Source organism: Mastomys coucha, unplaced genomic scaffold (assembly GCF_008632895.1).
Source record: "Mastomys coucha isolate ucsf_1 unplaced genomic scaffold, UCSF_Mcou_1 pScaffold9, whole genome shotgun sequence".
NCBI lineage: Eukaryota > Metazoa > Chordata > Mammalia > Rodentia > Muridae > Mastomys > Mastomys coucha.
In genome coordinates this window covers 47,944,461-47,969,656 of record NW_022196915.1, presented here as the reverse complement: position 1 = coordinate 47,969,656, position 25,196 = coordinate 47,944,461, and the positions used below count along the sequence as shown (strand labels likewise).

The 25,196-nt window shown below is 39.0% G+C and overlaps 1 protein-coding gene across 1 annotated transcript in view; it reads left to right on the top strand.

Moving 5' to 3' along the window:
* Positions 1-25,196, top strand: part of Kpna3 (karyopherin subunit alpha 3) — a 74,192-nt gene that overhangs the window by 18,083 nt on the left and 30,913 nt on the right. Inside the window, exon 2 of the mRNA XM_031362934.1 lies at positions 18,982-19,026. Within this exon, the coding sequence (XP_031218794.1) occupies positions 18,982-19,026 (45 nt within the window). The remainder of the gene's footprint in view (positions 1-18,981; positions 19,027-25,196) is intronic.

Here is a 25,196-nt window from a genome sequence, read left to right as displayed (position 1 = left end):
AGAAAGCTCCACAGCGACAGCTCTCAGGATTTCCTGAGAGCTTTGTGTTTAAAGGTAGAGTCTCGTTAGTACATCCATTCAGCATGCGTCTCCAGAAATATACAGTGGCTTGTGGAAGGCCTCTGTGGTCTATTTCAGTGAGAACATGCGCTGTTCATTCTCCTTATACCAGTCGCATCAATGTCACCATTTTCCTGTTGTTGAATGTCCTTACATGCATTTTTGTCATTCACATATGTATATTATGAACTGTCACCAAATCAAGATGACAGAAATACTTAACAATCCTTTAATTTTTATTTGTGTGTTGGAGGGGAAGGTCCGAAAAGGGAGTTGTATTCCAACTCCAGGTAAGCTACCTGATGTGGGTGCTGAGACTTCAACTCAGGCCTCTGTGGGAGAGAGCAGTGGATGTTCTTGCCTCTGCACCTCTAGTAATCATTCATACTTTGTATTTGTTCCTTTAAAAATTTGATTAGCATTCTCCTTAATTAAATTATTCCACAACACTGCTCTAAGATTTTAAATTCTTGAGCCATAGAGTCCCATATGAGCCACAGAGTGCTGGTACCCGAGATGTTTAGAAGAGGCTATCAGATCCTCTGGGACTAGAGTTGCTGATTGCTGTGAAATGCCATGTTCTTAACTATGAAGCCTTCCACATCTTCCTTACTAGAGGAATTCTGTGCTCTGTTTCTCTTGGTTTTAAGCTATAGTTAGTGTCTAAGATAGATGCAGTGAGCTATAGCAGATTGCAAGTTGACGTAGTTTCAGGTTTCTGATTAGATTGCTGTTAACTGTGTTCATCACGGCTATTTTTTTTTTTAAATCTGTAACAGAGGACTTGATGGAAAAGGTTTGAGTGTTCCCATTTCTCATACTGACAGTACTTTTTAGAATTTTTTTCTTTTTTTCTTTTTAATTGTTTGTAGAGGTGTCACTCAGTCAGTCAGTCAGTCTGTCTGTCTGTCTGTCTGTGGGTATATTCTGTCCAAGTAGGCTAAAGACATCAGAACCCCTAGACAGTTGTGAGCTGTCCCATGTGGATCCTGAGAACTGAACCCAGGTCCTCTGGAAGAGCAGTAAGTGCTCTTAACCACTGACTGAACCATCTCTATTATCAGCCCTTCTAGACAGTACTTTTTGAGTTAAAGTAAAAATGCTTATCTTCTAGAGATGACACTGTAATACCAGTCCTTTGTTTTTTAAAAAGAGGGATATTTTTTGGTGTTTAGGGAGCACTAAATGTAGGTGAAGGACTTAGAAAACATGCAAGAAGATGGACAGCCATTTGTTGTTCTCATTTTAGCTCTCCACTTCCCATATGTGCGTGCGTGTGTGCGTGCGTGCATGCATTGGGGAGTAAAGGTGCTTCATTGAAGGAAATCAGGGCTGGAAGCTGGAGGCAGAAGCTAATGCAGAGAGGCCTTGGAAGGTGCTGCTTACTGGCTTGCTCAGCCTGCTTTCTTAAACATCTTAGGGGTGGCTCTACCCACAGTGGGCTGGGCCTTCTCTCCCAAGAAAATGTTCTTCAGGGTTGCCTACAGCCTGATCTTAGGGAGGCATTTTCTCAGTTGAGGTTCCCTCTTCTCCAGTGACTCTAACTTGTGTTAGATTGACATAAAGCTAGCCAGTACAATATATATTTGATAGTGAAACCCACTGTGAAGCTCCATGATTTCTGACTGGCTGTTCTAACTATATGGAAGTTCACTGAGATGTAAAGACTGGGAGTGGTTGGTCTTGCTGTGTGTTTGTTCCTTTACAAGGTCTTTACAATAAAATTTTAATAATGAAGAAAACTTAACATAATTAAGTTTAGTATAATGATTACTGATTATTCAGTTGGGTTGCTTAAATGCAGGAACTTGTTCAGAGCAATGCATTGCTAGGTAATATCGTCATTCTGTGAACTGATAGTGTGACCAGCAGGAGGTAGTAGACATGAAGTATATGAGGCTGTTGCTGGACTGAGTGGCAAACCTACTACAGTTGTTTCAGTCAGGGATTTCTACAGAAATAGAGCCAAGAAATTTTACTTATGTCAGCTTTAAAATAGTGACAACAAAGAATCACATCTGAGAGGTTGCGATCCTAGTAGTTTTTCCATCCTTGAGGCTGGGGCCTCAGCAGCTGGAGGAATCCTAAGGTAGCTAGCTGTCACTCACTGGGAGGAAAAGGAGGGGGACAGTCACTAGTTGCTCAATCCACAAGGCTGGGTATCTCTGCGGTTCCAATCTGGCTTCTGAAGCTAGGAAGGTTCTTGAAGAGCCACTAATCCCTAGTCCATGATGAAAGCTTAGAAATGTAGATGTGAAGGCAGGGAAGGGAAGGGTCAGCCCTGCAGCAGCAATAGGGCAGATCAGATCAGCGCAGGAGGGGAAGGCTAGGCAAGGGGGAAGGCGGATGATCTTCCTTCTGACAGATACTTTTTATCTGATGTTACTAGAAGGCCCCATGATCAGGATGGGACTTGTCACAGCAGTCAAGGCAATCTGGACAGTTCTTCAGGAGAACAGTATAAGTAAAAGGAATAGGCTAAAAAAGTATAGTAAAATAAATTCATGGTCCAGTAACGTACTTGTTAGTCACCAGCGAGTATTAATGTACTTTACACAATTGAATATACTATGCTTTATCCACCTGGTAGGGTGATAGGTTTATTTACACTAGCTAGCCTCACCACAACTGAGTGAGTATGTACTATGTTGTGTCTTAGGGTTACTGTTGCAGTGATACAACATAGCAACCCAAAGCAGGTTTATTTCATTCACACTTTTCATATAACAGATCATTATTGAAAGCAGGACAGGAACTCAGTCAGGGCAGGAACCTAATGCAGAGGCCATGGAGGGGTGCTGCTTACTGGCTTGTTCCTCATGGCTTGTTCAGTCTGCTTTCTTATACAGCCCAGTACCACTAGCCCAGGAGTGGCACCAACCACAATGGTCTAGGCCTTTCACATCAGTCACTAAATCCGATATACCACATAGGCTTGCCTATAGCCTGATCCTAAGACATTTTCTCACTTGAGATTTTTCCCTTCTTAGATGTGTTTTATCACTGCAACAGTAACCCTAGTTAAATAAAACTACCACCTTGCCAGTTGGATAAAGGATATATAATTATACTTTATAATATACAATTTATATATATAATATACAATTATGTAAGTACATTTATACTCACTGGTGACAAGTATATTACTGGTATATGAATTTATTTTACTAGCTTGTATCAGGTTGACATAAAAACTGGCCAGAACATCTTGTTACATCAACATCACAGTAGCTACCTTGGCAGTAGATGATAGGAAGTTTTTGTTTCCATTATGTTATGGAGTGAGCAGCAGATATGTGGTGCATTGTTGTGTATTGCATGATTATATATCCTGAATATTGTATATTTTGGTATTTAGGTTCTACGTCATTTGCCTTTTGCTCTGATCACTACTAGAAGCTAAATGTTTCAAATTTTGCATAGTCTCATTAGCACAAGCAGAGAACACAAACTATCCCAAGCTCATAATTCAAAATTATGAAACACAAGAAAATAAGCCTAAGTAACTTAGGCTTACACTAATGCAGATGCTGAAACTAAAATAGACCAGCCAGGTTTGCTTTAGCAAACCTTAAAAATAAACTTAAAAATAAAGCCAGTAAGATTAAAAGCTTAATGAGCAGGAGAAAGGGGGTCTAAAATTGGAAATCCAAGTTGCAGACTGTGGAGAACAAAGCATGAGTAATAAACATTGATAACTAGCTACTTTGTTAAAGTGACAGGTGTTCATACTGATGTTTAATACTTCTCCAAAACTTTTTAGATAGTTGCATATCCTACTTTATTACTTACAAATAGGACAAAATAGATGAGAGGAAAATGATGGGTTCAGTTTGGAATATCATGGGATTTGTGGCCATTTCTGGGGGGGTGATCTGGGAGTTACTTTAATTAGCTCAGGTGAGAACTATGGGCCTAAAAATTTTAAGGTTGGTAGACTTGTGGAATACTTCCAAATCTGTTCATATAAATATAGCTGTTTATTTAAAGGAAGTTGCACTTGAAGGGATGATTCAAGTCTGGATTTCAGAAGATCTGAAACTGTCTATCCATATTTACAAATCTGTAGATCCCCAAAGTAGATTGGTGGCTCTGTGACAGTGGGGACAGACTCTTAATGGACACAAGGTTTCTTTAGGTGTGATGGGAATAGTCTAAAATAGTTATTGTGGTGGTAGTTCAACTCAGTAAGGTACTAACAGGCATTGAATTTAGGTGCTTTAGTGGGTAAGTTATGTGGTATGTGAATTATATTTCAAAAGAATTAAAGTGTTTTCATATTTTGACATTGATTAAACTTTGTAGAAAAATATTTCCATTTGTTAGAAAATTAGGTAGATGTTTCCTAATAAAGTGTTTATAAATTACCTGGAAAGTGTATGTAAACTACACAATTCCAAATTCATTAGGAAACATCCAGATTGCCCATGGTTATTGGGATGTAGATGGTTTTAAAAGTATATGTGATAATATGGATTTTTAGGGCCTATAAGCTTTAGATACAACTTAGGGAAGAGCAACCAGGATGGATGGAGAAGGAAGACCAAAAGGGAAGAAAGTCAGGTGTGTGGGGTTATGAAAGTTATGAGAGGAAAACTAGTGAGTTCTGCAGATATGGAGCCCAACTAAGGATTGTGATCCTCACTTGCAGAGCTGCTGATCTTGGCAAGAATAGTGTCAGTGGGTTTTGTACAGGATGAAATGAAGGCCGTGGAGACATGGTTTTGTAAAGAATTTGACTAAGAAAAACAATTATCAGAAAATTGAAGAAGAATTATGTTTTTAATGAAAGAAACTTGGGTGTACTTATGATGGGGGGTAAGGATGACAAGAGGGAAGGGTAATTGATAAGTGAGGGGACAAGAGAGAGTGCTAGACTTGCATGCAGGTAATGATCCCTTGCTCAGTGTTTTGGTAGGAGGAAAGGAAACAGTGTTGAGGAAGGAGATTTGTGCTGCCTGATAGGAAGTTCACACAGCTGCAACTATGGCAATTTCTGTTTTCTGAAAAGGAAGCTTTGGGGCTGAAGAGATGGTCCAGTGCTTAAGAGTACTTACTGCTCTAGCAGAGGTCCCCAGTTTAGCACCCAGCACCTATATTGGTTGGCTCACAGCTGGCTGTAACTTTTTAGTTCTAGGAAGGTTAGATGCCTTTGGCGTCTCTAGGCACCTGCACTCATCATGAACATACCTCCCAAATACATACCACACATTCACAGAGTTAAATATAAATCTTAAAAGACTCATAGGGGGCCTAATCTGCTGTGAAAGAGGATATAGGACTGGGAACTTGAGAAAAGTGGCTTTTGTGCAAAATCAAACCAAGAAAGTCTGCAAAGATTTCCCAACAGTGAGCTTTAGCCATTTAAATGAAGCTAAAGACCTAGAATTTGCAGTACTTAACAAAAATTGATTTTTTAGCCGGGTGCATGCCTTTAATCCCAGCACTTGGGAGGCCAGAGGCAGGCAGATTTCTGAGATTTCAAGACAGAGAAAACCCTGTCTTGAAAAACAAAACAAAACAAAACAAAATTGATTTTTTTGTTTGTTTTGTTTTTCAAGACAGGGTTTCTCTGTGTAGCCTTGGCTGTCCTGGAACTCACTCTGTAGACCAGGCTGGCCTCGAACTCAGAAATCCACCTGCCTCTGCCTCCCAAGTGCTGGGATTATAGGCGTGTGCCACCACCATCTTATTCTAAGCTTTTGAAGACACCACCTATGTAATCCTCCATTCTGGTTCTCTCTCTCCTCCTCAGACCGACAGACCTCCCTCCCCTCCCCTCCCCCCTGCTCTCTCCCACCTCTCTCCCCTCTCTCTCTCCCCTTCTTCCTTTCCCTTCCCCCTCCACTCTTTGCTCCATTCTGTCCAATCACAAGCCTCCCACTGCCCTAATGTGATTGGACAGGGAAAATCCTTCAACACTGACTGATCTTGAACTCACAGAAATCTGCCTCTGCCTCCCCAAGTGCTGTAGGTGGTTTTTTGAGGAAAAATCATTGTCACAGATTCTTGAGTCATAGTGAAATGAAAACTTCAAAGTGGGGTTTTGTTGTTATTCATTTGTTTAGGACTACACTCTGAATTGAATTATAATGGTTATCTCTGTCTATTACTTTGTATTTTGTTGGCTGTAGCTTGTTGGTGTTAAATCAGTGGATTAAAATTTTCAATGCATTTATTTTGGGAACCTTTGGGTACTGGGTGTTGAGTCAACCCAGGGCAATAGGTAAATGCTCTCTCTACTGCTGAGCTTTTCCAACCCAGCCTAGAGCACAATGTTTAACACAAGATGCAAGGTGGTGTATTAGTAGTGCTATTTTTCCCTCTAAACATTTAAAAACCATGTGACATTTCATACTCAAAAATATAGAACACATATATCAAATATATCATATATATGATATAGCATAGACAATAATTCTTGAAGCAATAATAAAACAGATTTCTATGAATCCAATACCTAATTTCAGAACTAGAACCAGTAAACTGAAAACTAGCTATATTTTCCTCTCTGGTCCTATAGCTTCCCTCCCAGAAATAAATTACCCATCACAAATTTGTTTAAACCATTACTTTTCTTTTCTAGATTTATTATACATGCTTGTATATAGAAATTGTATATAGTAGTGATCAATTTTGCTTTTCACAAAACTGTGGAAAAAAGCTTCATTAATTTTCAGTGTTGAAAAATAATTGTTACAGTTCCTTAAATTTTGTTTTTATGTTTGGTATTATATACCAGGGATGCTCTCAACCTGTTTGTGTTTGTCTTGTGGCACATACATTGCAAGAATTTGAGTAGAGTGGAATGCCTTTTAGGGTTATTTTTAATGTCACCAAATTTTACCAGATTGTTTCTGGTAAGTGGTGGTACTGACATTCATCAGTTGCTCCCCATCTTCCTGGACACTTGGGTATGTAATACTTGTTGAGTATGTCACACTGTATTTGTTTATAAAGCTTTAATTCACATACCGTTCAGTTCACTCATTGTGTGCTACTCAGCAGCTTTTGATATAGTCTAAGAGCTGTGAAACTATCAAAACCAAGGTTAGAATGTTTTCACCATCACTGAAGAAATCTTAACAGCCTCTAGCCTCATGTGCATTTCCTGCCCTTTTCTTCACATCACCCACTCCCCTATATCTAAGAAATAGTAATCTTTCTGCCTGTAGATTGCCAATTCTGGATATTTATAGAGATGGGATTATATAGCATATGGCTTAAAGTTCTTGGGTGTTACTAGTATGTATTTTATTCCTTTTTGTTGCTACATAGTTAATGAATATATAATAAGATCATTGTTTTTGTGGATGAGTTTCAGTTTCTTCAAGTCCTTCTAGTACATACCTGCTTTTTTTATAATACCACCTGCTTTTGCATTTGCTCTTCCACTGAGCTGCAATACTAGAAACTCCTTTTAAAAATTTAGCCATCTATAGGCTGCATCTCAGGTGAATGTGCATTTCTCTGATATGTGTACTGGTCATTGTCTCCCTTTGGAGAAATGAATGCTTAGCATATCGGCCATGCTTTAATGCTGTTGCTTGCCTTTTTATTACTAAGTGATAACTGTAAAGATCTACTGTCTCTTCTAGTTACAAGTCCCTTGTTAGGTTTATATGATATGCAAATCTCCCAATATAGGAGTGTGGGATGTAATTCTTTTGTGAGGTTTATGATGTCAGGTTCTGTTTGTGATGTTAGAAATCAGTGATAATCACTGTCTGGATCCTTCAGTTTACTCAGTTTTGATGACACTAGGATTCTGTCACTCCTTTTTTGATACAATTCTGAGTTTGAAGATAAAATGTTCTTTTAAGAGGTTGATGTCTCCTTGCCCTATGTATGGCTTTCATCACTCTTCAGAAGTAGCTTTGTAATGAGTACCATGAAACATGAATGCTTGTTTGGTGGAGGTCCATCAAGGGCACCAGCACCAAATAACACCATGCAATTAATTCCTACCCATGGCTACTGGAGAGGGCAGGTTTGTGTCCTTATACAGTCCACAAAGCCAAATTGAATCTGGAAATTATTTTGTCTTTCATCTCCCTTTCCTCAAGTAAGATTTAAACACTCTAGTTATAATGCGTGGGAAACAGTTGATAGATCAAGGAGCAAGTATAATGTGACTGTTTATGTTGTTTATTGAGGTACAGTTTTTATTCCATACTCTATGACCGTAGTATCAGTTTGGTTTTTAGTTAGCTTACAGAACAGGTATGTGGCTCCTGTGTGCTCTAGTACTTTTCTGAAGTGGTTGATTTATTTCAATGTAGACTCTTAGGCTGGGTTCATCAGAGGCTTCTGATGACCAGAACTACCTGAGAGTTTATGCTTTGTTTTCAACAGATTCATTTTCTCTCTCTCTCTCTTTCTCTCTCTCTCTCTCTCTCTCTCTCTCTCTCTGCCTCTCTCTCTCTCTCTCTCTCCCTCTCTCCCCCCCCCTCACTAGTTTTTGCTAACGGCCAATAGTTGGGTTTTTGTGTTTGTTTTTGTTTTTTTGGTTTAGCTCTGACTGTCCTGGAACTCACTCTGTAGATCAGGCTGGCCTCGAACTCAGAAATCCACCTGCCTCTGCCTTCCAAGTGCTGGGATTAAAGGCGTGTGCCATCACTGCCCGGCTGGACCAATAGTTTTTAAAAGGTAAAATTATTAATAAACAAGACCAATAAATATATAATAAAATTTATAAAGCCCACTTACAGGCCAAAAAAAAATTGGATATTGGTGTTTGACTCCAACTCCCTTTAGGGTCCTTTTCCCTGGTGTGCTATGTCCCTGATGTGTGCTTGTTTTTGACTTTACACTGGGGTTTGTTGACATCTTTCCTCATTCTTTTTTGAAATGCTGTCATTCATTTGTTTGTTTTTGTTTGGTACAGGGTTTCTCTCTGCATAGCCCTTGCTGTTCTAGAACTCCCTCTGTAGAGCACACTGGCCTCCAACTCAGAGCGCCTCCTACTTCTGCCTCCTGAGTGCTGGGATTAAAGGTGGGCCTCATCATCATACATGGGTGTTTGTTGACTTCATAAATGTGGCTTTCTTTTTTTCTTTCAGTTGTAGATAATTCTTAGCTGTTGTCTCTTTAAATACTGCTTCTGTTCATTGCCTTTTTCTCTTTGGATGTTGAGTGAACAGGATATTAAGTAATTTATTGAATCTGCTGTTTTTTTTTTCTTTTTCTTTTTCATTTATTTTTATGTCTTGTATTTACTGGTTTTTGCTCCCCCTTCCTCCTCTTCTCTTCTTTTTGTTTATTCTTTCTTATCTCCCTTTTCTTCCCTCCTCTTCTTTCTCTCATTCTCCCTCCTCCCCTTTCCACAGAATCTCAGTATAAAGCACATACTACACTTGAAATTAGGATCCTCCTAATGCAGCCGCCAGAGTGTCTGAATCACAGGCATGTGTCACTGTACTGAATTCCTAATTAATTCCTTCTAACTTAATAAATTTGAATCCCCCCCCCCCCCCCCCCCGTGTGTGTGTGTGTGTGTGTGTGTGTATGCGTGCGCGCGCATATCAGAGGACACCTTGTGAGAGTTGGTTCTCTGCTACAATGTGGGTCTTTGGGAGGAGTCTCTGCAACACCACAGCCAGGAAGAAGGAAGTCTGGTTCAGCATGACTCGGTGACTCTGTAGCTCTTGTTGTTTCAAACTTCTAGAATCTGCCACTAGGCAGTTTATTTTAGGCATGTTTAAGTACAACTCAATTTGGAAAAAAATTTCTTGGTGTAACATAATCTTGTGTGCAGTTAAAGCTTAAGCATTAATTACGTTGAAAATCTTTTCAAAGTAAGTGTCACCTCTTCCATAAAAATGGATTGTATAGATAGACTACATGTGCCATCTTAAGGGCCCTGAGGTAAGGTGAGGACCTGGTGTAGCCTCATTCATACAGATAGTGCAGGGTTCACCAGGCTGTTAACCACATCCATTTTCAGCCTTCTGGGTAGAAAACAGGGTATGCATTTCTTCCTTTGAAGAACGAGCCTTGTGTGTTTAACATTCCTGGTTTCCCTAGTGCTTCTCTGTGAGCACAAGGATCTTGTGCCCTCTGCAGGTCCTAGGGATTGAACTTGGGTGACAAATTGCTTTTACCTGCCAAAGCTATCTCATGCCCCTCCTCTGATTTATTTTAAACCTTACAAAATCTGTATTGAACCACAACAAAACTACTATAAAATTAACTATCAGTTAAGTTAGTATTTTTACATTTTATAACTTAATTCTAGTATTATAGATCTAAAAGGGATGATGCCACATTCTCTTGTTCTTGCCACTCGTTCTGATCTTTTATTATGATTCTGTTTATTGTGGTTTATTTCCTAGCACATAGGGACATGGTTAATCTTCAGAGGCTACTTTTCTTCAGTAAACGTGCGGCCTACCTATCCTAGAAACAGTCTGTTGAGGCCATTTGGAAGTTCTGACTAAATAAGGCTAAGGGAAGACTTACTTTTGTCCCCAACATGCAGTGGACGAGCATCCTCGTAACTTCCTCCTTACGTGGTCTTACAACTTTTCCTCAGGCTTAACCTGACACTGCTGCTGTTCAGGAGTTTAGCAGCCTATTACAATTTTGTTTGTTTTAAACCAAATGTAGTTAAGGAAAAGCATCTCTCTCAGAACTCATTCCAGAAATTACTGTTTTGTATTGGTAAGAGGACAGTTTTACTTGAGATGTTTTCTTAAACTTCTCTGCAGTAGTGTTGTTACACTTTGTTCTCCATAATCCAAACCTCAACCCTACATTTTTAGGTTTGGAAAGTTCCAAATAAGGATCATTGTAGTGGTCTCCAGAGAGGCAGAACTGAGACAGTAAATAGGGTGTGGAGATGTGCTAGGGTCGGTGGCTCCATTTTGGAAGCTGAGAAGTTCCACAATGCCCGTTTGCTGGGTAGAGAACCAGGGAAGCCAGTAGTGTGCCTCAGACTGAGGCTGTAGGTCCAGGAGATGAGGCAAGGGAAGGGTGGGCAGACTGCTGTGTGTCCAGAGGATAGGAAATGTGCTCACAGGCAGAGAAGGAAGATGTCCCAGACCTAGGCTAAAGTCTGCCCATCCTTTGCCTTTCTGTTGTGCGTGGACAGCTCCCTGGCTGGTGCCCACCTGTGTTAGTGATAGTTTTCACTCAGCTACCAGCAGATGCTACTGCCCACTGAAACGCCCATACAGACACACCCTAGACTGTTCACTTGATAAAAAGGGAAGCCACCTGAGGTCTACTGTAGCACTGAGAAGAATTAGTACTTTACCAGCTATATGGTCATACCTTAATCTAATGAATTGACAGCCAGATTTAAAAATCACAAGAATCATACGAAATTAATTGGTAAGCATGTGAAGTCTGTTTTAAAATTCTTAATCAGTTTTTCTCTACCATGACAAAGTACCCCAAATAATGAATTTCCAGGAGGAGAAGGTTATTCATATTTAGCTTCTGGTTTCGGAGTTGGAGTTCATGGTTATTTGGGCCTGTGGTAACGCAGTACACATGGTACATCATGGTGGGAGTGTATGGTAGAGGAAGACCTGTTCATTCATGGCAGTAGAAAAGCAAAGAGTTGTTAGAGGCCATATCCCTAATACCCTAACTTTTTCCCAGTAGACTCTGTCTGCTTCTTAAAGATTTCTGACTTCCCAATAGTACCATGGGCTGGGGTATTTTGTGGGACACTTATCCAAATCATGGCATTAGCCTGAAGCCTTTTAGTCTCACCATCTGACTCTTTTATGTACTTTGTTGCTGGCTTAGAACAGTGTTCCACTGTATAGATCTATCAAAGTTTAAGCTGTGGAAGATACTTGATTTGTTGCCAAGCTTTGACTACCAGGAATAAAGCTGGTATAAACATCGGGGTATATGTGTCTTGTGAAAATAAAATTCATTCTTCTAGGATAAATGCTTAGAAGTTTAGTTTCTGGGTACTATGGTAATTGCATGTTTAGTTTAAGAATGTCAAATTGTTTTTGATTATTCTGCTTTATAATCTTCAACAATATATGAAACTTCTTCATCTTGCCAACATCTGGTGTCATCATTAGTTTTTCTGTCTGTCTGGCCACAGGGCTGTCCCAGGGATTTTGATAAGGATTGTTTTATGAACCTGTATATGAGTATGGGAAGAACTGACTCCTTTACCAAGTTGAGTCTACTAATACATGAACATTTGTTTTTCCGTTTATTTATATAATCATTGGGTTCATTTTAAAATAAAAAATTGCTGTGTGTGTGGGCACGAGCGTGAGCATGTGAAAGAGCTGGGGAGGGAGGGAGTTGTGTGTAGGTTTGGAGGGCAGAGGACAACTTTGAGTATTGAGCCTCATTTCTGCCTTATTTGGTGCCTTTTGTTTTTTTCAAGCTGCTTTTGCAGAGCTTCTGGGGATTCTCCTGTCTCTTCCTTCCATTTTGCATAGGAGTTCGAGGATTACAGATGCATGTGTACCTTGCCATGGTCTGTACTTACGTAAATTTGGGGGTCTCAAACTCAGGTTCACCTGTTTGCATGGCAAATACTTTATCCACTGAGCTATCTCCCTTGATTCTCCATTCACTTCTTTCATCATGTATGTAATTTCTCCATACAGGTTTTGCTTATGTATTGTTAGATTATAGAAATCCAGCTTGACTTGACCACCGCCATCTTCCTAACTTCCATTTTCCTCACCAGGTGTTTCTATGTCCTACTAGATGGAACAAAGTTAAGATAAATAATATGAGGAGCTGATGAGATGACTCATTTGGTGTATATGGAGGGGGTGGGTACAGACTGCATTCTAATAGAGGACGAAATTGCAGTTCTCTTATAGTTAACGTCTTTTATACCTTTGAAATGGTCTTTCACTAAACCTGGTGTCCATCTAGGCCTGCAACTCAGAAATCCGCCTGCCTCTGCCTCCCAAGTGCTGGGATTAAAGATGTGTGCCACCACTGCCCGGCTCCTTGGCTTTTCTTAACTTAACATTATACATGTTAATATTTTTTGAGAAAGGTTTGACCTAATGTTGTCAGGCTTAGCATATAAATATCTTCTATCTTTGAGTACAGGAATCTGTAAAATATGCTTCTGTCTTGTGGTCCTCCAGTAAATTGTAGCTTGTATAATACTGGATATATTCATTTTTCAAAGGTTAAAACTATAAACTTTACTGCCTGTTTTTCATTGTTAATGTAGAGGTATAATTTGTATTTTTATTTTTTGTATTTGTATTTTTATTTTGTTACTTCATTGAATTTAGTTAGATCCAGAAATTTTTGATAAGTTCTTCGGGGTTTTCTATATGCTGGCTGCAAATAGGGGCTGTTGTGTTTGAGTTGGGTTTTTTGTTTGTTTGTTTGTTTGTTTTGTTTTTTTGGTTTTTCCGAGACAGGGTTTCTCTGTGTAGCCCTGGCTGTCCTGCAACTCACTCTGTAGACCAGGCTGGCCTTGAACTCAGAAATCCGCCTGCCTGTGCCTCCCAAGTGCTGGGATTAAAGGCGTGCACCACCAGCGCCTGGCTGTGTTTGAGTTTTGTTTTGTGGCTGATGCTTTCTGCTCTGTGCATATTTACTTCCTTTTCTTACCTTATTTTGCCTTATAATGCCAAGAACTCCTGGCAAGTAAGTCTTAGGAGGAAAATGTTCAGACTTGTGCTCTCAAGTATGTTAAAAATGGTTTCTTTCCCCTTTTATTTGATTTGAAGTTCTTCTTTTGCAATTTTTTTTGAAAGGTTTTATTATGAATGGGTTTAGTGTTTTGTTTTTAAGGCAAGATTTTTGCTATGTAGCCCTGGCTGACCTGGAACTTCCAGGGAGCAGCCTGCCTCTGACTCTACTGAGTTTGGGATTGAAGGTGTGTGCCACCATGCCCAGCTGGGTATAGAATTTTTTCAAATACCTTTATCTTTTTTGTTTGTTAATATGGTTCACAGTGATTAGTTTTCAGATACAGAACCAGTCTTGCATTCTGGAGTAAAGTCCATTTGCTGATGATGTATATTTCTTTTTGCATATTATGTCCCTCTGTACCTGCCATGACTATGTTCTACCTTCACAGATGCCTGACACCATGGATAGTATTATACCTTGTATATAACTTAATTTCCTCCTATATAGATATCTTGATGATTTGAGTTTAATTTAACAATTTAGGAACAGTAAGAGATTACCAATTGTTAAAAAACAGTTACAACAATATATTGTAATACTTTTTATGTGACTTATATATCTTCAAACATACTTTATCTGTTACCGTCAGTGGTAACCATAGGAAAGGGTTTTCTGGAATATGGAGTCAGGAGGAAATTGGCTAGCCATGTTTATGTTACCTTAACCCACGTGGAAGGTTCAAAATTAGACAGCACTCAAGTGTGATCACTCAGCCATCTTGGATTTAATAATCTCCTTATTACAAGCCAACAGGTAGAATAGGTGAGGCAAAACCCCTCCCTCAAGTTCATCAGCATGCTGGCCCAATCAGCAGCTTCTTTAGTCTCTGTAGAGGCGGGACTTCCGATGTAACTGGAACCAGGAGCAAGGTGTGGCAAATAGCAGGAGGTGGGCAGAGAGGTGTGGTTATGAGAGGCAGGCAGGGTCTGAAGAATCATCCCTCAAGCCAGGAGGGTTACACTTACCATATTATACTTCTGTGATGATTTGAAGTGCCTACATGATGAGATTAGATGAAATGAGGTGAGGCTATAAAGGCTATTGGGGGTTTTAATACAGCATTAGAATACTACATAAGGGTTCCCTGAACACAGAACAGTGCCACAGCATTTGATGTGATAGCTAACATGGTATTTGTTAAGTAATTACCAGACAGATAGGACAGAGGGATGACTTGTGTGATAGTCAAGAAGTAGCATTTTATCATGCTGCTCAGAATGGCACAGGATAGTTTGTTTTGTGGTTTTGTTTAAACTTGTATGTGCTTATTCGGATATGAGTAGGGACTAGAGGAGGACCTTCATGCTCTGCTCTATCACCGTCTGCCTTATTCCCTTGAAACAGAGTCTCTCGTGGAACCTGAAACTTGTCTTTTTAGCTAGGCTGGCTATTGAGTTTCTGGGACAGCCTATCTCTACCTCCTCCTAATGCTGGGGCTTCAGGCATTTATGGCCATACCCAGGTTGTCTGTGTGTGTGTGTGTGTGAGGGGTAAGATCTGGGGCTTTAATTTCAAGTCCTCATATTTATGCAACCAACACTCTTACCTACTGACCCATCACCCCAGTCCCCATTTAATATTTTTAGACTGCAGTTGACAGTGGGTAACTAAAGACTTGGAAAGTAGAACTCCCAGTATGGAAGAGCTACTATATATTGAATATTATTTGGTAATTTTTTTTGCTAAGAGTCATCACATCTATATGCACCGAGGATATTGGCTTGCAATACTTATCTTAGTTTTTAGAAAGATGCAGATAACTGATGTTACGGCTCTGCTATTCCCCTGCCCCTCAACTTTAGAAAACTTCTCCATTCAAATCTTCTGAGCTTTGACAGGAAACAAATTTAAATTACAGTTTTAGTTATTATTAACTTTCTTTCTCTGTTAGGTAAGACATAGTTTGTTTTTCAGAAGTTCACCCAGTTCGTCTAAATTAACAAATGTATGAGTGTTTCCAGTTACTCCTTATTCTTGTGATGTTATAGACTGTAGTCTTTCTGTCTTTTGATTTGCAGTATAAGTAGTTTATGTCCTCCTTTACCTGTACTTTTGGTGTTTAGTTTTTTTGTCAGTATTTTGTCAGTTATGTTGGTTTCGCTTTCAGAGAGAGCTTTGTTTCATTGTTTTACCTTTTTCTTTTTCAGTTTTATCAATTTTTATTTTATTTTTTCTCCTGAAACTGGTTTTTGTTTTATGTGTGTTTTGTCTGTGTATCTGTCTTTGGCATACAGTACCAACAGATGCCAGAAGAAGGCATTGGATACCCTGGGACTGGAGTTACAGACAGTTGTGATCCCCGGTATGGATGCTGGAAATCACATCTGGGTCTTTTGTAAGAGCAACAAGTGCTCTTAACCACGGGGCCATTTCTCCTGCCTGTAACAGTTTCTCTTCTTTGTTACTTCCTTCTTGTTTTTACTTCTACCTTCCCTGCCAGAGTCCAGCAGCTCTAATTTAAAAAAAAAAAAAAAAAAAAAAAAATCAAGTATTTTACCACTCGTCTTTGTCTTTAAATCTGAAAGGGTCCTTAGTAGTATATAACTGAATCATTTTTAAAGCTCATTCTTATAATTTCTGACTTGTTTGGAAAATAAATAGTGGCAAACTGAATTTAGTAGTTATATGAGATTGTAGGGGACATTTCATACTCAAATCATAACATCCTGCTACTTGGCTCCTCATAGATGTATAGTCAGATGCATTTATCCCACTTTGGAAAACTCCATCCATAGTCTTAGAGTTCCGGCTTTGTTCATAAGTCCAGTTGAATTTTTTGAGACTCGAGGTAGTCTCTTAACTATGAGTTCCTATAAAATTTAAAAGAAATTAACTTTCATTCCACAGTGACACAGATTAAATATTGTTACTCAAAAAGGGAAGAATGGAGACAGCATGGAAAGACCAAAAGACTGAATCCCAAGGGCGAATGAATACCACCCTCAGCAGGTCCATGTCTGGCATCTGAGACTTTATGTGGTGCTCCCTGGGCTTTGCTCCCTGTAGCACACATGGCCTCTCTCTCGGCCTTACAGCTTCCTTTTATAGACATTCTGTATCCCTGACATTCCCAGCATGCTGGAGTCCTCATTGCAATGTAGGATTTACCTTAGCTTGACATAGTGTCCTCAGGTTCTTCTTGCAGTGAGTCTGACTCTGCCACACATTGCCTGACCTCTTCTGAAATGCTGGCATAAGTCTGCATGACCTTGTATTTTACATGCCTGCAAAATTGGAACCATATGGATTTTGCCACCAAGTACTGCTTGTCTGAGGAATAGCCAAGGTCCCCTTAGACCAAGTCTGTAGTGGACACATGTCTTCATGGCTTAGCTCAGGCAGTATATTTTTTTAGGCAGCCAGTTTTGACAGAGGCTCTTTTAACTCTTTTAACAGGGGCATTGTTTATGCACTCTGCTTTCAAACTAAAGTTTTTCAAACAGATTTTCAGTTTTACAATGTGGAGCCTTTGATGGATGGGATCTTGCCATTAAGGCACCATGGGTGTGAAGGTGTCTTCAGAAACCAGAAGTGAATGATGTATTTCTTGGAGTTAGAGTTACAGGTAGTTGTGCGCTGTCCAATATGTGTCCTAAGAACTAAACTCTTATCCTCTTGAAGATTAACAAACACTCTTGGACCATGAGCCAACTCTTAAGTTCGACAAAAACCATTTTTACTATTTTAATACAATATACAGTTTCTTCTTTATTGCCCTAATCTCCTTAACATTTATAGCATCTTTGCCATTTCTGTTTGTCATTTTTAAGTTTAACATTCCTTTCCTCACCAAATAACACATTTTCCCCACTATTTTTGCTCAGAATTCTTGCTGTAAGCCAGGCTAAAGGCAATGAACACCATTCATGCAATAGTCTGGAAGTTAGGGTGTCTTGAAATTTCCTTCTCCAAACAAATTAGTTCTTTTCGTTTTAATTCAATTCAGCATCTCTAAATTTTCCAGAACATAGGTAGAATGTAATCTTTTTTCTTGCACCAGAATGTAACATGAGTAGCCATTTGGCCTAGTTCCTATAGACTCTTTGTTCCCCTAAGGTACTTTGTGAACACAGTGTTTATTGTCGTTATTTCTGCTGGCATTCTAATTTCCTAGAATAGCTGATTGCTCTGTAGTACCTTTTTCTAAATTCTGTTAAATTCCTCCTGCAGACCAGTTCCAGCAGTCTATCTACATCACATGGGTTGTTAGAATAACTGTACCTCAAAGAAGTAGCTTAAGCAGGCAGAATTTACCCTTGATTCATGGATTGAGGGGATAGAATCCATCATGGTAGGGAAGGCATGATAGCAGAAACATGAGGCAGCTGCTCATACATGACAAAGATTGCGTGTTACTTTAAAATAATGAGTAAAGAGATAGGCTATAAGCCTCATCTGACTGGCTTCAGCAAAACTATAATTTACTGGAAGAATGAGGTAGCTTATGGGTGAGCACATGGACATTGTTGATTCTGTATCCAAATTCTTGGAGAATTTAATGGCACCTTGCTGCTTAGGTCTCGAGGTGCCATTACAGGTGATTGCTCTGCTTTTTATGGTTATTGCCAGGAGACAAGATAGGAGCGAGTGAGGCTATTTAGATTTCTTACATTCAATACACTCAAGAGGCTATAACTACACCGACACACATCCACCACCACCACCAAGACAAAAACAAAAACCAGGGTGCAATTTAGATAGAAGAATGGATTACTAGTAGCCAAGCTACATCACAATTTATATGAGTCAACCAATAGACATTTGATAAAGCACTGTCAGCTTTTTAGCTAACCATTTTAGTCAGGTAGATGCAGTGGCGTGTGCTTACTATCCTTCCATTTGGGAGGAAGCTGACGTAGGAAGTTTGATTCAAGACCAGCCTGAGCTATATAAGAGCTTGTCTCAAAAACAAACAGATTAAATAAATGAATCAAATTTTTATTTTAAGATTAAATTGGGGGGCTGGAGAGATGGCTCAGTAGTAAGAGCACCAGCTGCTCTTCCAGAGGATCTAGACTCAATTCCTAGCACCCACATAGTAGCTCATACTCTTTTGTAACTAGTTCTAGGTGATCCAGTACCCTCTTCTGATCCCCACAGGCACTGCCTGCAGTTGTATACAGTCATATATTCAGGCAAACATAGCATATAAAAAAAAAAGGTAAAAATATTGTTCAAAAGAGATTAGTTTGGTTCTAAAAAGAAGATGCCAATTTACATATTAGTAGTATTAAAATTTTGGTACTAAAGTAATCTTATTTTTCTTTGTAGACGATGCGAAGACACAGAAACGAAGTGACAGTTGAACTCCGGAAGGTAAGGGACTATGTATTTAAAAACAAACAAACAAACAAACAAACCAATTAAGATACTGTTCTGGCTGGGGATGTGGTACTTAACTCCTGTGGTTTCAGCTTTTGAGAGGTAGAAGCAGGAAGATTGAGATCAGGATCATCTAAAGTCACTAGCTGAAATATGACAAAGCTGTTAACCATTATGCTGTAATATGTCTGAATGTAAATGTTCAGTGAATAGTAGTTTATGAGAATCAGCTTAAAACTTATTACTGGTAATAAGTAATTTTCTCCAGTTTGACATCAGTCAGGTGAGCTAAAAGTGAGAAAAGTTAGTCTTACTTTTAGTAACATGCCTCATTTGGCTGATCAGATTTAGTATTTCAGTTAGTTGTTTGACTTCTTAAAATATTTCTTTTTAAAAAAATTCCATGTTTTGGAGCAGTGAGGTAGCTCAGCAAGTAAGGGCACTTGCCACAAAGTTTGACAACCTGAGTTTTATCCTCATATTTATAAAGAGAAAGCTAACTCCTTCAGCTTGACCTTTGACCACCTGCGCACTACCACCTGCATACACAGCCTCTACAAAAAATGTTACAGGTTGAACTGGGTATGATAGCTCAAACCTGTGATCCCAGTACTTGGAAGGTTAAGACAGAATTGCCATAAGTTCAAGGCTAGCCTGCGTTTGTGGGACACCTATCTCAAAAAAACCCTACAAACAACAATTGTTTTAGTCAGTGTTCTATTTCTGTGAAGAGACACCATGACTATAACAGTTCTTATAAAGGAAAGCATTTAATTGGGGCTGACTTACAGTTCAGAGGTTCAGTCCATTATCAGCATAGTCGAAAGCATGGTTCTGGAAGTGCGAGAGAGAGAGAGAGAGAGAGAGAGAGAGAGAGAGAGAGAGAGAGAGAGAGAGAGAGAGAGAGAGAGAGACAGACAGTGACACATTTCCTCCACCAAGGCCACAACTCCTCATCCTTTCAAACAGTCTCCACTCACTAAGAATTCAAATACATGAGCCTGGGGAAGACATTCTTATTCAAACCACCACAATAACCTTTCCCTGAACTTTTCTTGTTAGGTATGTAAGAAAAATCATAAGATTATATCAGTTTGGGCAAAGCATTTTACAGAAGTCTAATGCTCATTCCTGATTAAATACTGAACACATTAGGAATGAGAGGCATTATCACATTTTGATGAAGAATAACCACACACTTTGTATTTAATGGTGAAAGAATGGTATACTGTAAGTTATATAGTAAAGGTGCTAGCCCATATTGATCTGTTGATTTATTGGTGAAAGACTGAAAACTTTCCCTAAGATTTGGTGGCAAGTCAGGAGGATTCATTCTTATTGTTGTTAATTATTTAGTTGCAAGTTATAGTCAGTGCCAGAAGAATAGGAAGGAAAAGATAGCTTTGTTTATGACAAAATTGTCTGTATGGAAAAATCCTAAAATATTCATTTAAAGTGCTTAGGACTGAGCATGTAGATTAGTTGGTAGATAGAATGCTTACTAACATATAAGAAGAAGCCCTGTATTCTATCCCAGTGCCACACAAACCGTCATGATACTGCATACCAGTGATCCTAGCACTTGTAGACAAGAGGATCAGGAATTCAAAGCCATCCTTAGTTATATAGCGGTTTAAGGGAGACCCTATTTTTAAAAAAAGAAAGTTAGAAGATATAGACATTCATAAAGTCTATAAATTTCATAAGCATAAAGTTCAGTTCATAAAAATCATAGAATACTAATATGCAGGAGCATAATTAAAAGCTATACCATTTATAGTTACTCTAAAGAAAGAAGATACTTAAAATGTGGGAGATGGCAAGATAGTTTAATGGGTAAAAGGCTTTCATTGGAAAGCCTCATGACCCAAGTTTGATTTTTTTCAGGATGCACAAGGTGGAAAGAACCAACTCCTGTATATTTTCCTCTGACCTCCACACATGTATTGGCACACATACAAATAAATACATAATAACATGTATAAGATCTGTATACTGTAAGTTATGAAATGCTAAGTAGAAGGAAGATTTATATAAACAAATATACTGTATTCATAAATGGGTAACCCCAGTATAGTAAAGGTGCTAGCCCATATTGATCTATTGGTTTAATATGTTATCTATTAAACTATCTATTTTTTTTTTAAAGATTTATTTATTTATTTTATCTGTATGAGTACGCTGTAGCTGTACAGATGGCCATGAGCCATCATGTGGCTGCTGGGAATTGAACTCAGGACCAGCCCGACTCGCTCCAGTGTAATACACTGTAACTGTCTTCAGACGCACCAGAAGAGGGCGTCAGATCTCATCAGGGATGGTTGTGAGCCACCATGTGGTTGCTGGGATCCGAACTCAGGCCCTTTGGAAGAGCAGTCAGTGCTCTTACCTGCTGAGCCATCTCACCAGCCCCATCTATTAAATCTTAAGCAAAAATTTTTGTAGACATAGAAAAGCTTATTATAAAATAATAATAGGATAGCTAACCTAGTCTTGGCAAAAAAGAAAAAAAACAAAACCAACCAAAACCAACACTTCACTGTACATCAGATAGGTACACGGATCCATGGAACAGGTATAAAATTCAGAAGTAGACCCAAATGCAGAAGCAGATGCCCACCAGATTGCCTGCTTGCTTATCTGTGTATTTAACGGCTCTGTAAATTGAACCTAGATAGCACATATTAGGCCTCTACCTCCAAGCTCTAGCTTTAGTCCCCAGCTGATTTTTGGTAACAGTATAATTTTATTTCATTGGAAGAAGCATACTCTTTTTTTTAATCAAGAGGCATCAAACAAATGCACATCCATACAGACATCTCTAAGAAGCTGGAGAGGTGGCTTAGTGGTTTAGAGCACTAGCTGCTCTTCTAGAGGACCTCGAGTTCCAACCTCCACATAGTGGATCACAAACCCAGTCCTTGGGCATCTGGTGCTGCCTTTTGACCTCTGCGGGAACCAGGCACATGCAGGCTACTCAGACATGTAAGTAAGCAAAACATCTGTACACATTTAAAAAACAATAAAAAGTGTACCTGAGCCTTAAACTACACCTTGTGCAAAAGTATAGACTCAGGTGATAGGTTTAAAACATGAAACACAAAAGTATAACAGTTGTAGAAAAAAATCATGAAGAAAATGTTCAGAGTCTAGGGCAAGACATAGGCTTAAGAGTAAGCCACAAAAACATAATCTATTGTAAGACAAGCTGTGGGTGAGTCTCTCTGGCTTTCCCATCCACACCTTCTCCTCAGTCCAACAGATTAGCTCATTTCCCCCATCTAGTACCAGTCAGCCTGTATCTTTTGATAGGTGAATTGAGTCTACTGATATGTAAAGTTATCATTGAAACATGTATGTTAGATATATCCTACAAGCCAAACCCAAAGAAAACACAGGTAGCAATGTTTAGGACTGAAGAGAGGAGTGAACATAGCAGTTAGACTAGAAAGATACAAAACCATACGATTAAAACAGCAAGTACTAATGAGAACAGAAAAAAAAAAAACCCCACAGTGACAGGCTGGCTGAATGGATAAAGAAAAATTCCATCTGTATTTTATACGTCTTAGTACGAGGCATAATCTTAAATTAAAAGGCTGGAGAGAAGTGCCAGTTAGGAGGCAGATGTCTGCATCCCAGTACCTGACAGAATAGTCTTCAAATTAAAGCTAATTAGAAGAGATAAATTCTAATCAAATAGTTAACAAGACGTCACTGTCCTTACCATATATGTACAAAAGTGGTGTGTGTGATTTCATTAAAAAGAAACAGAAAACAAAAAACCAAAAACTACTACTGTGTTTATAGGCACAGTTTCATATCAGTTCATTAATAGATGATTTTAGTACACCAATTTTCTCCCCATAGACAGGTCAAATGGACAAAAATAAACAGAGAAACCTCAGAATTAATTGACACCTTGCATTAAATGGACTTAATAGGCATATACAAAAAAATCCATGCAGATGACAATAATATAATTCTATGCATCAGTCCACATATGGTTTTCTAGAATAAACCACATACTGGAACATGAAGCAGGACTTTGGGCTTTTTGTTTTGTTTTGTTTTGTTTCTTTAATTCAAAAAGATTGAATACTCTCCCTGCATTGTACCTTACCACAGTGTAATAAAAATTGAAATAAATATGAAGATTAAACAACTTATTATTGAATAGTGAATGGGTCAGAAAAGAAATGAAGAAAGAAATAAGAATTTTTTGGAACTAAATGAGAATGTAAGCACAACATGAAAAGTCTCGGACACATTGAAAGCAGTTCTATAAAGACAAGAGCAAACCAAATCCAAACCATTCTAAAATTCATAGCAGAAATTAATACATGTAATAGAAACAAAGAAAACAAAACAACTGATTCTTTGAAAAGATAACAAGATTGACAGACCCTTGTCCTAATTAACCAAAAGTAATAGAGGATTACATATTAACTGATGAGAGAGGAACAAGGAAACAACACAACAGACACCAAAAAAATTTCAGAATATTATAGGGGAATACTTTAAAAACCTATATTTCATTAAGCTAGAAAACCTAAAAGACATAATAAATCTCTAGGTTCAGCATCAAGAGTTGGCAACCTAAACAGACATATAACTAATGAGATTGAAATAATAATAAAAGCTTTCCAGTTTTAAAAAATAAAAGACAACAAAACCAAACAGTCCAGGGCCAGATAGAGTCACAGTAGAATTTTACCACACTTGGAAAAAGTATTTCTATCCAATCCGTAAACTATTCAAAAGAGTAGAAGCCATGATGGTTTGAATATGGTTGGCCCAGGGAGTGGCACTATTAGAGGGTGTGGCCTTGTTAGAGTAGGTGTGTTAATGTGCATGTAGACTTTAAGACCCTCATCCTAGCTGCTTGGAAGTCAGTGTTCTACTATCGGCCTTCTGATGAAGATGTAGAACTCTCAGCTCCTCCTGCACCATGCCTGCCTGGATGCTGCCATGTTCCTACCTTGATGATAATGGACTGAACCTCTGAACCTGTAAGCCAGACCCAATTAAATGTTATCCTTTATAAGAAATGCCTTGGTCATGGTGTCTATTCACAGCAGTAAAACTCTTAACTAAGACAGAAACAGAAATAGAAACTCTCAAACTCCTTCCCACAAGCCAGTATAACTCTAATACCCAAACAAGGCATAACAAGAAAAGAAAACTCCAGGTCAATATCCCTGATCAACAAAGGCTCAGAAATACTGAACTAAGCTTTATGCTTCCACTCCCCATATATTCATACCCAGCCCTTCCTTACCCCGTCTTTTGTGTCAACCCCCAATACCAAGAGCCATTCTCTATCTGGAAATGAGCTGACCATACTGGCCTAGAATCAGGTAGGCAGTCTTTATTCTCCCTCCTGTCCTCCCTTTCCAACTCCTCAGCCCTTTAGCAGATCACTTAGAGTTCTGTACTTGCCCTTTGCCTCCATTCCTTAGGGACTCTGTAGAATTTAGCAGCAGAGTCAAACCTTCCTGCCTCACCCATCCCCTATGTCAGCCACCAAGATCTGGAGGCACTCTCTATGCTCATCTGAAGATCAGTCAGGTGATTTTCAGTCTCCTTCCTGTCCTCCATTGAAAACTTTTCAGTCTCATCCCCAGCCGAGTAGTAGATGGCCTTCCTGGGGATCTTCACCAAACTTTGTGGCAGATCCAGCTTTATTCCTCCCTGTGGACCCTTTCACCTCTCTTCCCTATCTGTCTTGTCTTCATTTCTTCAGTTCAACCCCTGATAACCTGATACACATTCTACTCAGGACACCAGTGACCACACCTGTCAGGGGCTTCTATATTCCTTACCAGACAAGCCATAGCCAGCACATGATCCTGAAATCTAGAGAGAGAACTAGTAATGAATCATCCACCCAATATAGACAAGACCAGATAAATGCCTAGAATCACAAGCATCCAGAACTCAGATACCTAGACAGCAGTGCAGAAACTCAAACATTAAGACACCGTGTCTCCCTCAGAACCCAGTAACCCTCTGACAGTAGGCCCTGAGAAATGCAATCATAGCTGAAGCACAAAACAAAGGCTTCAGAATAGCATTTACAGACATGTTCAAGGACTTTAAAGGTGATAGTAGTACATTTTGTTTTTTTTTTTTGAGATAGGGTTTCTCTGTGTATCCCTGGC